General features: G+C 34.2%; 1 protein-coding gene across 1 annotated transcript in view; it reads left to right on the top strand.

Moving 5' to 3' along the window:
* Positions 1–2,868: 2,868 nt before the first annotated feature.
* LOC107028540 (delta-1-pyrroline-5-carboxylate synthase) overlaps positions 2,869–13,947 on the top strand; it is a 13,382-nt gene continuing 2,303 nt past the window's right edge. The window contains exons 1-17 of the mRNA XM_015229641.2: positions 2,869–3,024; positions 3,275–3,346; positions 3,437–3,540; positions 4,129–4,231; positions 4,360–4,521; positions 5,116–5,393; positions 8,930–9,080; positions 9,159–9,323; positions 9,412–9,489; positions 9,856–9,945; positions 10,209–10,295; positions 10,421–10,507; positions 10,619–10,715; positions 10,820–10,923; positions 11,027–11,102; positions 13,034–13,184; positions 13,314–13,382. Coding sequence (XP_015085127.1) covers positions 2,965–3,024; positions 3,275–3,346; positions 3,437–3,540; positions 4,129–4,231; positions 4,360–4,521; positions 5,116–5,393; positions 8,930–9,080; positions 9,159–9,323; positions 9,412–9,489; positions 9,856–9,945; positions 10,209–10,295; positions 10,421–10,507; positions 10,619–10,715; positions 10,820–10,923; positions 11,027–11,102; positions 13,034–13,184; positions 13,314–13,382 — 1,934 coding nt within the window. The 5' untranslated portion in view covers positions 2,869–2,964. The remainder of the gene's footprint in view (positions 3,025–3,274; positions 3,347–3,436; positions 3,541–4,128; positions 4,232–4,359; positions 4,522–5,115; positions 5,394–8,929; positions 9,081–9,158; positions 9,324–9,411; positions 9,490–9,855; positions 9,946–10,208; positions 10,296–10,420; positions 10,508–10,618; positions 10,716–10,819; positions 10,924–11,026; positions 11,103–13,033; positions 13,185–13,313; positions 13,383–13,947) is intronic.

Here is a 13,947-nt window from a genome sequence, read left to right as displayed (position 1 = left end):
CCTGCGACGGTCCGTCGTGCCCACGACGGTTCGTCCTGCAGGTCCGTCGCGAAGTTCAGAGAGTCGATTTCAGTACCCAAATTTCAGAAGTCTAAGTGTTCTGGAACGAGACACATGCGACGGTCCGTCGTGCCCACGACGGTCCGTCTTGCCATGTCGTCACGAAGTTCAGAGAGTCGATTTCAGTACCCAAATTTCAGAAATCTAAGTCTTTTGGAACGAGACACCCTCGACGGCCCGTCGTGCCTATGACGGTCCGTCGTGGGTTCCGTCGACTCACACAGTTTTTCAGAAATAAAATCTGCTGCTCAAAACGACTAAACAGGTCGTTACAGAATTCCACAATACTAAAACGTCCTATGTACCAAGTATAACAGATTAGGAAATTTAGACTAACAAAGCACAAAAGTCCCCCCTACTTCCCACCTACCTTTATCCCACTATAGCGGAGGATAATGCCATTGTAAAGGTTGTCCAGCTGCTTTAGCGGCTCAACGCAATTCAAAATAGGAATAAGAGGGAGAAGAATAGGTCCTTTTACCATTTTCTCTCCTTTACTTTCTCAAAATGATCTTTTATCTCTCGATTACTCCTTTTTCGAACGTAGTACTGAGGTAATAATTATTTTTCCTACAAGATTACTGCATGCTAGAATTTATTGAATTGAGTAGTAATTCAGAATCTTGTATTGAAATTCAAAGTAAAAAAAGAACAACCTAGAATCAAAATGTTGTAGTACTCCAAAATTTAAGAATAAAAGCAAAATAATTTTTTACTTTTATCACCTGAACCAAAACAAACATAACCATGTAAAAGAATGTCTAGGAAAAATATTTGTAGACATTAAAATCATATCCAAAACAAACTAGGAAAAAATGGATTCGACAACTTTCAGGGACTCATTTATGGATAGTAGATTCTTCTACGACTCATGGAGTTCTCTCATAAATAGCAGTGAATGCATATTTAGGCTTGTAGAATGCACTCTTGAGTTTCAAAATCCCATTGAACAATTGTTTACTACAAAACAACTACGAGAAACATTAATTCTCCTAAAACGCGCTAGAGAACTATCAAAAATCTTAAATTTTAAGCATTAAAGGTGTCATATATCCACGACACATCAATTACCATTTGACTTTTCAAATAGACACTAAATAAAATTTATGGATTGACATTTTGCATAATTGCTCAGTAAATAATTAATACTTAAGGTAAAATATGAAAGAATATAATTTTCTTCTCTTAATATGTTAGAGTGACAAACAAAAGTGAAAACTTATTTATAGAATAATGCATAAACGGAAGTGAACAAATGTAGTAATTTCTTTGAAGTCGTTTGATTTGAATACAAGTTATGATGATATTAATTATGGTGAGATAAGTTATGTTGAGATTAGTTATGACAAGATAAATTATACTGAGATTAATTCTTATTGAGTGTTTGATTTGTTTTTTTTCAAAATAATATTCATTCCATAAATGTTAAGAACATGTTATTTACTTATAAAAATACATTTCACGAATGTGAAGAGTGATGTATAATAATGATTTAAAGGAACACCTTTGTCATTTACTATAATACCACCCAAGGAGAGGGATAACTTATTTCAGTACTAATATATTAGTCTCGTGATAGGTTATCTCAGACCTGCCAACCAAACAACAAATTAAGTGACACTGTAATTCAATCTCATGGCTATTTGATGTTATCTTTCACACCAAACCGACCTCTTTATGTGTTAAAATTGATACCCTCCATTTACTTTTACTTTATCATTCATAAAAGAAACAAAATATTTTTAAATTGACGAACAAGTAAAAGTGAACCAAAGAAAACAAGGAAATGTAAAAAAAAATGGTAGGTAAAAAAAACGACAAGAGTCAAAAACACACTTAAACTATTTATTTTTTTTAATTTCATACCTAAACTATTGAGAGTGTATCATATCTAAACTATCACTATTAGTTTGAGAAATACATTTGTGTAATACACTCTCTTTTACTTACAAAAATCTTATCACTTGACATTTCACATGATTGAAATATTTCACCTTATCAAAAATTAAACAAACCATTGATATTAGTTACGAACTAAAGAATAAAGTACTACTATTTCCAATTTTTTTTTATGAAATAGAATTTAAAATAAATTAAGAGCGAAGAGTTCGACGGAGACAAATGAAAATAAAAGTAAACATAAATTAGAAGCGGAAGATTAGATGGGGGTGGGGTGAGAAAAATTAGATGGGGGTGGGGTGAGAAAAATATTTTAAATTTTATTTTATAAAAAAATTAATTTTTCGGGTATAATAATACGTGAATCTTTAATTTTTAATTAGTATTAGTTTGTTTAACTTTTGATTAGGTGAAATATTTTATTCATATGAAATGACAAGTGATAAAATCTCGCAAATAAAAGATAAAAGTATACTCCCTTCGTTCCATTATATGTGACACTTTTCGCATTTCGAGATTCAAACAAGTGTATTTTTGACCGTAATTTTCTCATAGATCATTTTAACATTTTGAATTTTCAATTATTGTGACTTATAGTACTCTTAACGTAGTTTACAAATATATAAATTTATTTCAAAAAATTGAAAATTTCATATGCAAATGTCCAATCAAATTAAACTGTTTGACTCTCAAAAAATAAAAAATCACACATAAAATAGAAAAAAAAATTACTATAAAAATGTATTTCTCAGACTAATTAATAATAATTTAGATATCAACTAAAAAAAGAAAAGAAAAGACATACTGTACTAATTTATACTATGTGATTTGGACAAAAAAGAAAACAAGTTTAAAGTGAAAGGACTGAGTTGGACAAATCCAAAAAAAAACCAGTATAAAACGTGGTGAGCATTTCCACAATCCCAAACTCATATTAGACTAGAAAAGTGGGTGAAGGAAGTTGACTGCACATTTCTGCTCCTACATTTCTCTTCTTCCCTAAAAATGGAGACAGTTGATTCAACTCGAGCATTTGTGAAGAACGTCAAACGACTCATTGTCAAGGTCTCAACTTTATCCTCCAATTTCTTTTCCTTTTTGCTTTTCAGATTGGAAAAAAAATCGTTTACCCTAGAAGGATTTGATTTTTTTATTCACTTGCACAAACTAAATACATTGACTGTAATTTCACGCTGTTTCAAGCCGTGTTTAATGTATACAAGTGACCTGCTTGTTAGTTTTTGAAACCAACAATGTGTATCCTTTGTTTTCCCCCCCTTATAGGCTTTTCGCTGACAAAATTTTATTTTTAAAGGTTGGGACTGCAGTTGTGACTCGAGCTGATGGAAGATTAGCACTTGGAAGATTAGGAGCGCTCTGTGAGCAGGTGGATTTTTAAATTTTGTTTTGATAGGTTAAAATTCTTTGTTGGTATCAATTGCATTGTTCTAAACATTAGTGGATTTGCTGCATACAGCTTCAGGAGCTTAATTCGCAAGGGTATGAAGTTATTTTGGTGACTTCTGGTGCTGTTGGTGTTGGTCGTCAGCGGCTTAGATATAGGAAGTTGCTCAACAGCAGGTTTCTACTATGTCCTTGTTGTCAAAAAAGTTATTTACTTGTAGATAGGTTACATTTGCAGTTGATATTAAATTGTGCATGAGTTAAGTTACTAATTTAACACATTATATTAGTGACGGTAGAAGAAAAATATTAAAGTAATATAAGGAAAGTTGGTTTGATAGAAAAACACCACATTAGTGTTTATACTTTGAATAGTTTAATAAATTTGAGTTCTTGAAATTTCTATAGAGATATTATAGTGTCAGTCACTTTGGGATCTCTAAATGGAAAGAGTGTCATAGAATTTGGATCTTAGGTAGTAATTCATTTCGTTTTTCATATCTATGTAGGTTATGAAGTACTGAACTATACAAATGCCTCTTTGTAAATAAGACATTAATTGAAGAAGAATCAATAAGATTACTTCATGATTTGGTGTATTACTTTTTCTTTTTTTTTGACAAAGGTAACAGTATTTTGATTTGGTGTATTACTGAAAAGGGGAATAAACTCTTATCTTTTATCCTTGGTGACAAGATCCAATGATAGGATTTGAATTCCAGTACTTGTAATTTACTACTAACTTGCAATTTATCATATTTGCAGTTTTCTTGATCTTCAAAAGCCACAAACTGAACTTGATGGCAAGGCTTGTGCTGCTGTGGGCCAGAATGGCCTCATGGCTCTATATGATTCTTTGTTCAGTCAGGTTGACACACAGTTTTTGGAACTTTTCTGCTTGGTCCAACTCATGATATGCCTATCATAACCACAAAAATGTCTTCAGCTGAAAATATTGTCTACTGACTTTTTATTCTTTGTGCCATCTTTATACAGTTGGATGTGACATCAGCTCAGCTTCTGGTGACTGATAATGACTTTAGAGATCCAGATTTTAGGAGACAACTCAATGACACAGTAAATTCGTTGCTTTCTCTAAAAGTTATACCTATATTCAATGAGAATGATGCTATCAGTACGCGGAGAGCTCCTTATGAGGTGTGTCTCTCTGATTTTACTATGTAGTTGCTACCCTCTTGCTCCTTGTGAAGACTTCCTCTATTAGTAGATAGATCAACAATGTTTCTTGCTGTAGAGCCTGATCTGTTGCTTACATGTGTCTAGATCAATCCATGTGTTGGGCGTAGAAATTCCCTAACTAGTGTTCATCCATATCTTTCAAATATTAACTTCTGCTTTGTTACTAATGTTCATGCATCTCTTTTATATGTTAACTTCATTATGCTTTGTTATAACTTACAAAGCATAATGAAATTATATGTATTTATATATATGACATATAGATGTATACTATCTGATTTAGGCTTTTACCCATCAGTTCTCTGTAATTATTCTCAGTGTTGATTCCTGGGATTGGGAGGGGAATGAATTGAGATAGTGCATGTGGCTATGTACGTCATTTAGCGTTGGTTCCTGCCACTTTGGTGATAAATTTCATCTTTGCTTTGATGAGGTTTAGTTTGTAGCTGTAATATGATTTCGAGTTCATGCAAGTTTTCTGTATCCACTATTTTAATTAAAAATCATTCTTTCTGCTCATAGTTAAATTGTAATGATGAACATTCCTTGTAGGACTCTTCTGGAATATTTTGGGATAATGACAGTCTGGCAGCTCTTCTAGCTTTGGAATTAAAAGCTGATCTTCTAGTTCTGTTGAGTGATGTAGAGGGTCTTTACAGTGGTCCTCCCCGTGATCCAGATTCAAAGTTGATTTACACATACATTAAGGAGACACATGAGAGAGTGATTACTTTTGGAGACAAGTCCAGGGTGGGAAGAGGAGGCATGACTGCCAAAGTAAAAGCTGCTATGTATGCTGCTTATGCTGGCATTCCTGTTGTCATAACCAGGTATGATACTAGTATTTATTCAATTCTAAATTTTAATTTTTATGTACTTCATTTGTACACATGTTTATTTAAAATATTTAAGTGATGTCTTCTTAAACGAGTTGATAAATTTTTTTGATGCTTCTTGTCTATGTGTTTTCCCCTTTTTCTTGTCAATAAAACAATGTAACTGTCCAAAGAGAAGCATTTAGGGTGGTGTGCAGCAAAAGAGTCTGAATCAAAGTTGAATCTAGAGTTCAGTTGAGGATGCACAAGTAAATGTGAGGTGTCTGACTGGAGCTGAAAGGGAAAATGCTGTCATTGAGTCTGCATCGAAGTTGCATTTATAGCTTACAGTAGGGGAGACAGAAGAATCTGAGGTATTTTACTGGAGTTGAAAGTGAAAAACATGTCATTGTACTATGATAAAACATGATATTGGTCTGCTGAAAGCACAAATAGGCACACAAGAAAGAAGAAAAAGTAAAAAATAAGATGAAAAAGAAGCAAAAGCAAGAAAGAACATTAGGTAAACTGAGTTCTGCATTGCAAATCACGTGTTGTGTAGAATGCATTTTGAGAAGTATTAAACATTTTTTTCTTGAAACTGGGAACTTTCAGAAGTATGAACAGTTAACAAATACTTCCCTTTTTATCTATGGGATGTCAGGTTAAAACTTAGTTCATTAAATAGAAAGATGCAACATTTCAATCAAAATGGATACCCTATTTGGGAGTTGGCTTCAAATGTAGTATCCTTAGTTCATTAAATAGAAAAATGAGTGACATAGAAATTTCTATATAAAAGGTATTTGATTTCCTTCTATTGCGCCTTAGTTTTTGTATTGATTATAGAAATCTGTAAAACTGTTCAGACTTCCTCCATTAATTTTGGTCAAAGTACCCAAAATCGCTAGACCGAATCAGACACGGATCCCACACCCATGTCGTGGCGACACGGGTGCGACACCAAAAGTGAAGAGTCCGTGTAACTTAGGGCATATAAAAGAATTGGGCTAAAAGAGATTTGAGAAATATGTTCTTTTGAAGTCAGTTGACTTGGGCCAAAGCCCAAATTTGTTTTGATATGCATTGAGTATCTATAAAGATCCTTTGGGTTGAGCTTGTTAATTAATCAGATTTTAAAAATTGGGCCAGACATGGCCATTTTTCCATTGAGTCATTGTCGGATTCATGATTTGGAGGTTTTGAGTGTCGCACTGTTTGGAACATAGACATGTTGCTATTTACACAATTCAAATAGGGTAAATATTTGATGTGATAACTGTTCTGGATGATTTTCCATGCTGTCAGTAGTATTTAGCCATGACTTTTTCATCTCCGTTATTTCTTTAACCATTCTTCTTTGGACTGTTTTTCCCTTGAGCTGCGGGTCTATCATGAACAATCTCTCCAACTCCAAGGTAGGGGTAAGGTTTGCTTAGACTCTATCCTCCCCGGACCCCACTTTGTGAGATTACACTAGGCATATTGTTGTTGGGTTCAGTTTGGGTTATTCGGCTTTTGATTTATATAGACAACTTGAAAATGAAAAATGAAATAATTACAACTTGGTGTACAACAAAAAATTTCAATAATATTACTAATATTACAAATATATATAATTTATTTATAAATGTACTCGACAAAGCATATTTTGGAAACATTTTGTGATGCATAACTACTTATATTCGTTAATATTTCACGCTTTTTGTGATAAATTAAACAATCATTTATTAGTTTAGGAGGTATCTTATTTGTGTGCTTACATAAGTTGTTAATAAGTTTAAGCAAGCATATTGAATAGACATTACGTCTGTGTGTACCTCCCCAAGGTTAGGTGGTGTCACAAAGAAATTAATACATAGTAATAATCAGTTAGTATGAAATTGGAATCAAGATCGGCTTAGGAAGATGCTCCAAATAAGTAATAGTTGAGGCTAAAATGTAGTTTTTTTTTGTTTCAAAAAGTATGAAAAAGATTTGTAAAAAGTAGTTGTCGGAATAATCAAGAAATGAGAGAGTTCTGGGAGGATCTGTCACAATTTCAAACTTCAATCAAATCCTATATATTTTATGCCTAATAAAAAGGAAAAAAAAGAAATTAATCAATTTAAAAGGTCAATAAATAATTAAGTTTAAATTTTTTACAATTAAGTCATAATTGCCAAAAAAATCATCTCACACTACCTTAATGATGTGAGGTCATTGTATTTTGTGGTACATGTTTATAGGTGAGGTCGGGTGTTACTGTAAACCAAAAAATGAAAAAGAGATTGGAGAAAAACAAGGTTTTGTAATACACAGACAAATACATACTAGAGAGATACAATTTTTTAAAAATATAATTTACAAATAATAGGATCTACAACAGAAAATAGGAGAGTGGGAAAATTTAAAAGAAAGGAAAAAGATGAGAGGGGTCCATTTAAATATAGGTGTCAAAGGTGTTATGGTTCCATGGGAATAATCTTTTCCTTAAACATGGAATACTATTGAAAATGATTAGGAAGTGTGGTAAATGGGAATTGAACTAGATGTAAAACTTAACTTTGCCACTGGCTCCTCTTAACATTTCTCTGGGTGGCATGCCTAATAAATATATGATTTTTTATACATATCAACATAATTTCAACCTAGGCCTCCGGTGGCATGGCATCCCCACCCTTCTACATAGATCTGCCCCTGCATTGAGTGCCTAGAAAACGTGTTTGGCCTAATCAGCACCTTAAAAATGTTGCAGTAAATAAATTGAGCCCAAATCATTTTAAGGCCAAAGTGGCCAAAATTTTAGCAATTGGAACAAAGGTTTTGTCTTCAAATCTGGAATTTGGCTCCTTAAAATCTGTTTGCATGAACTCTCATTTTTGTCAGAAGGCAACCTGACAACTTTGTTAGAAATAGTTGATTTGTTAAAAGTCTTTCAGGTTTATCTCAATTGTGAACGCAAATGAATACTGGCAACATGCTAAAAGGAATTTAATCGAAACCAAATGTTATAATCGAATTTACGCTAAGTTGCATGAGCTTCTCAAAGAGATTATTCTATATCATCTTTGGTCCTTGTGAAATTACTGTGAAAATGTCTATTACGGAGCTTAGCTAGAAAGGATAACTATTCAATGAAGAGCTTTCCAAGGTGCGACTCAGTTGATGAAACTGGATTAAAAATCATAGGAGACTACAATCTGAAATCTAGCAGAGGCCAGCTGGACACAGTTACCTTACCCTATGTATGTATTGGTGGGATGATGTAAGTACTCAGTTAAAAAATCACAAGGTGCATGCAAGATGGTCCAACACACCACTGTTATTTAAAAAGAAAAGGTGTGTTAGCAGAACAAGATGGTGGCAGTAAATGGTTAGGTTGAAAAGGAATGCAATAAATTAAGGCTGAAAAACAAATGCGAATCACTACAAATGTATTATATGCAGTGAAGCATGTTCTTCAGACATTCAGTGTGAAAGCTCATTTTTCAATGTTTCTTGCTCACTTTGCCTAAACTTGCTACTGATTCTCTCTCTCACTCTGACTGCACACTTTCATGGGAGTAAAGTGGCTTTGCGACAGATAACATCATCAAAGTGCTGCATGGGGAACGTATAGGCACACTCTTTCATTGTGATGCCAATAAATGGGCCTCAATTGGAGAGACTGATGCTCGTGAGATGGCAGTGGCTGCAAGGGAATGTTCCAGACGTCTTCAGGTATATTTTGAGGGGCATCTGGCTATAACATTTTGTAAGCTGCAATGATGTGACTATGTATTCTTTATTCACCTCCAGGCACTGTCTTCCCAAGAAAGGAGTAAAATATTGCAGGATATAGCTGATGCACTGGAAGCAAATGAAAAGGCAATCCTCGCTGAGAATGAAGCTGATGTGGTTGCTGCTCAACAGGCCGGATATGAGAAGTCTTTGATATCTCGTCTGGCTTTAAATCCAGGAAAAGTAAGAGCTTGCTCACTTATGCAACTTAGTCTGAGTGATCATGTACCTTTTTAGTACTCTTGCTGAAATTACAACTCCTTTGTCATAGATTTCTAGTCTTGCAAACTCAGTTCGTGTGCTGTCTAACATGGATGAGCCCCTTGGTCGCACTTTAAAAAGAACGGAGGTGAGTAAATCAGAGCTAATATATGTGGCACAATAATTTTTATTGACACGAGGAACAAACAGATTGTGAAGGAATCTTTTGAAGTACCTCTTTGTAGAAAACCTTCTGAACTATGAGACGATTTTAGTGGGTATTATACTATCACTATGTCCAGTGACAATTACACTGAACGGTATAGCCAAATATATTTTTGTGGTTGTTTAGTTTCTTGAGTCATGGAATGAACTGGCTGACTTGCTGGAAGAATGGAAGAAATAGAGATGTGGATTTGTACTTGCAACTTTCATTGATCTGTGTTCAATTATAAGCCTTTATTTCCTGAATGGAATGTTGATTTGATCTCTGGAATGTTGTCGTCTTGTTCAGATTGCTGATGGATTCATCTTGGACAAATCATCATCTCCATTAGGCGTTGTATTGATTATTTTTGAGTCACGACCTGATGCACTTGTACAGGTATGCGGTGCTGGCAAAGTTGATGTTTCCCACTAATAGAGACTCAGCTGCATGCCTTTTACTTCCCCCCTTCCCAATATGAATTAGTAGGGCTCACTTTTTAGTAGTTATTCAACACGTTTTTGTTACTAGCAGTGAGGATAATGATGGCTGACATGTCACTGTATGTAAACTTATGCAATTTTCTGCATGCTTGAAGTGCCCATCCTTGGATTATACTTTTATCGTTCACAAACTCGTTTCAATTTTTTATGCATGACTAGATAGCTTCTCTAGCAGTCCGAAGTGGGAACGGCCTCATGTTGAAAGGAGGAAAGGAGGCCAAAAGATCAAACGCCATCTTACACAAGGTTTAACTGATAGTTTTATGTTCTCATACACTCTATACTGGAGGTTCACGTTCTCTTTGTTTCATGACAACTTTTTCACCTTCTCCTCTTTTTTTTTTTTTTTTGTGTGTGTGTGTGTGTGTCAGGTGATTACCTCGGCCATTCCTGTAAGTGTAGGTGAAAGACTTATTGGACTAGTGACTTCTAGAGAAGAGATCCCTGAATTACTTAAGGTGACTGCCGAATATCTTAGGAAACTTATATTCTATCTCTCTTTCGTTTTTAAGAAGTCATGACATACATTAGACATGATTTTGGTTCTTCGTTTTTTTCCTGCATTGCAGCTTGACGATGTGATTGATCTTGTTATCCCAAGAGGTAGCAATAAACTCGTTTCTCAAATCAAGGCATCAACAAAAATTCCTGTTCTAGGCCATGCTGGTAATTATGTGTTACTTGCATGATAATTACTTATACTTGCTTTCTCTGCTTTGATATCAAGAGTTCTGTTCCGATAATGGGAAAGTCACTTTGTTTGCTTCCAGATGGAATTTGCCATGTTTATGTTGACAAGTCTGCTGACATGGATATGGCTAAGCGCATTACTGTTGATGCAAAAACCGATTATCCTGCAGCCTGTAATGCGATGGTAGTTTCTTTATACCTTTTTGTAAAGCAGTGTCCAGTATTTAACTTCAGTAGTTTATTTCTTTTCTGTTTTTGTGAATATTTTTCATTGCTTTCCCTTATAGGAAACACTTCTTGTGCATAAGGATTTGGCACAAAATGGAGGTCTTAATGATCTGATTGTGGAACTTCAAACAAAAGGTATTTTTTTTTGTGAACTCCTTCAATAATTGAGCTTCTACATGAATACCTAAGTTTCTGATTTTGGGTGCTGGTGTCCGAAATGAGTGGATCTAGAGATTGGATCCTTCATAATCTACTGTCAACAGAAACTGAACATGATTATTGCATCTGTTCATTCCTTAATTTCACAATCATAGATGTAATTAAAAGATCTGGGGGAACGGATCCTGTAATGTATACAGGTACGCAGGTTTGGCTAAAAATAATTCAAATGTCTAAATTAGATATGCCTAAATTATGGTGGACTATTTGGAAGGAAAGGAATGCATAAATTTAGAGAGCAAGTTTGAATTTGTAATTATTATTAAGTACAAACACACTTCCTTACTGTTTTTTTTTGGTGTTACATAGTTATTGCAAATGATTTAGAGTTCATGATAGACTTCTTGAGTTCATTGCGCATTCAGCAGTGATGTTGACCTATAAATATCTTCAAAGCATCTTCTGGTTGATGACTTTTTCATACAAATATCTTTTAACATTAAAAGGACATATGCCTAATTATGATTTCACCCCAACTTTTGTTTTGATTTCAGAAATCATTGCATCTCTCTCAAATTTCTTTATCAATTTTAGTTATAATACCCAAAATCGATTGACCAAATCCCACATCCACACACATGTCGTATCGATACGGTTGCGGTACCAAAAGAGTCCGCACAACTTAGATGAATACGTTGGGGTCCTGACTTGGGAGTAGGGGAGAAAAATTGAGATCACTTTCTTAATCTCAGTTTAGCTTTGAGTTGAATCACCAACAAAAACACTCTTGTTATTAAATCTCATCTACAATTAACAGGATACACAATCTACATTGTGTTTAAAAAAGATATGTTACATGTTCTGTTCCTTGAGTATTTCATCCAAATCTTCTGTATCTCCTTTGTTGTTTCAAACTTGATTTATGATACATAACAAGTAATCAAATATTATGTGAAGTCCATCTCAGTTGTCAAAATCCATGAGTTACTTCATACCTGAATCCTGATTAGCTTAGATTTTCTGATTGCTCCATGGTCGGTCACACTTGTCATTTCATCCCTTGTATGCTCTGACATGTTATCCATCTTTGTAGTTCTCATCTGGTGTGACCCTGTACCCCTTCTTTGTCTTTACATCCAAGCTTGTACTTAGGATACCCTTAAGCTGTCCATCTTGTATGTGCAACCTCTGCCATCTCATGATTGCTGCGACACTTATGGTTATCCTTATTCATTTATTAGCCTATAGATTGCTTTATGATATTATGGAAGTTACTAATGTTACTAGTGTTTCTATTTATAGTTTCTAATTATCAATGTGACTTTCTGGTCTTGTGCACTTCCATCATTGTGGTTAGAAGTGGTTAATAATATTTGGATTACTCATGAACATGTTCAAGATTCTTTGTGGATAGCTAATCAATGTAATACTAGCTGCATACAAGGCACTAATTGTGAGCTGTAGTTTTAAAGCATAATCTTTTTATATTGAGAAGTGTACTAGCCCTCAAGTCAAGGAGAAAGAGCATGTGGATGTAATATGGCAAACTAAAGGAAAAATCTGGGTCCTTTCTCTCAAAAACATCAAAATGATCTCGAAAAAGATCACGTGGAGTCACACACAAACAACCTGGACAAAAAAAGAAGTGACTTGGACAAGAAGAAACGAAGTAGCTTTTTTGTTCATAACTCAAACCAATCAACTTAATATCGATTAATACATAATAGATTGAACATTACTAGAAAATGGCTCTATCCTAAGTTTTAAAATATGTGGTAAATGCTGACGATCTGCAACAATTACTTTTAATGAGAAAAGTGATGCTGACTATCCTCAACTTGTTTGGCCTTGAAAGACCAGTTTAATTAGATTCAAGACATGTTATCTGATGTTTGCCTCTTTGCCAGGGGTTTCTTTATATGGTGGACCCAAAGCTAGCTCCCTGCTCATGATTCCAGAGGCACGTACATTTCGTCACGAATATAGTTCACTAGCTTGCACTGTGGAAGTTGTTGAAGATGTATATGCTGCGATAGATCATATACATCAGCATGGAAGGCATGTTATGTTTGCCTATTTTTTTACTAGGATGCATTATGATTATTTTTTAAAAATTACTTCATATTGAAGCTCCGGTTCCATGCAAACTTTTGCAATCCTTATTTTGTTATACCCAACTCACTGCAGTGCCCACACCGATAGCATCATTACTGAAGATCAGGAAGTTGCTGAAGTTTTTTTACATCAGGTTGACAGGTATATTTACCGGATTACTTTATCTTATCATTCTTGTGTTTTTCAACTTCATCCTTTACCACAACTCATGAATAGTTTCTTCAGTCTGACATACGAACTACCTGTTTGGATTGGCTTTTCGATTTCGAGTTATAAGTCAAAAGCCATAAGTTGGAAATTCTAACTTTATGACTTTTGACTTATTTTTACCATTTTAGCTTAAAATCAAGTGCTTATAAGCACTTTTTGGGTGTGTTTGGTATGAAGGAAAATGTTTTCCATGGAAAATGTTTTCCTAGAAAATGTTTTCCTGGAAAACAAGTATATTTTGGACTTATTTTCTCATGTTTGGTTGGTGAGTAGAAAATATTTTCCGGAAATGATTTTGTGTTTGATTTATGAATGAAAAATGTTTTTGAGAGACACCTTTTATTTTTACTAGAGTAGAAAATAATTTATGAAATTGAAAAATATTTTTTAAAAACAATTTTTATTTGGGGTGGTGGTGGAGGGGGTAGGAGTGAAAAAATAAAAATTTGAACTTTATAGTATTTTTGAAAAACAAAATTAATTTTTTTGGGGGTTG

This window comes from Solanum pennellii, chromosome 8 (genome assembly GCF_001406875.1).
Source record: "Solanum pennellii chromosome 8, SPENNV200".
Classification (NCBI taxonomy): Eukaryota; Viridiplantae; Streptophyta; class Magnoliopsida; order Solanales; family Solanaceae; genus Solanum; species Solanum pennellii.
Note: the sequence above shows the minus strand (reverse complement) of the source record. Positions and strands in the feature narration are given on the sequence as shown.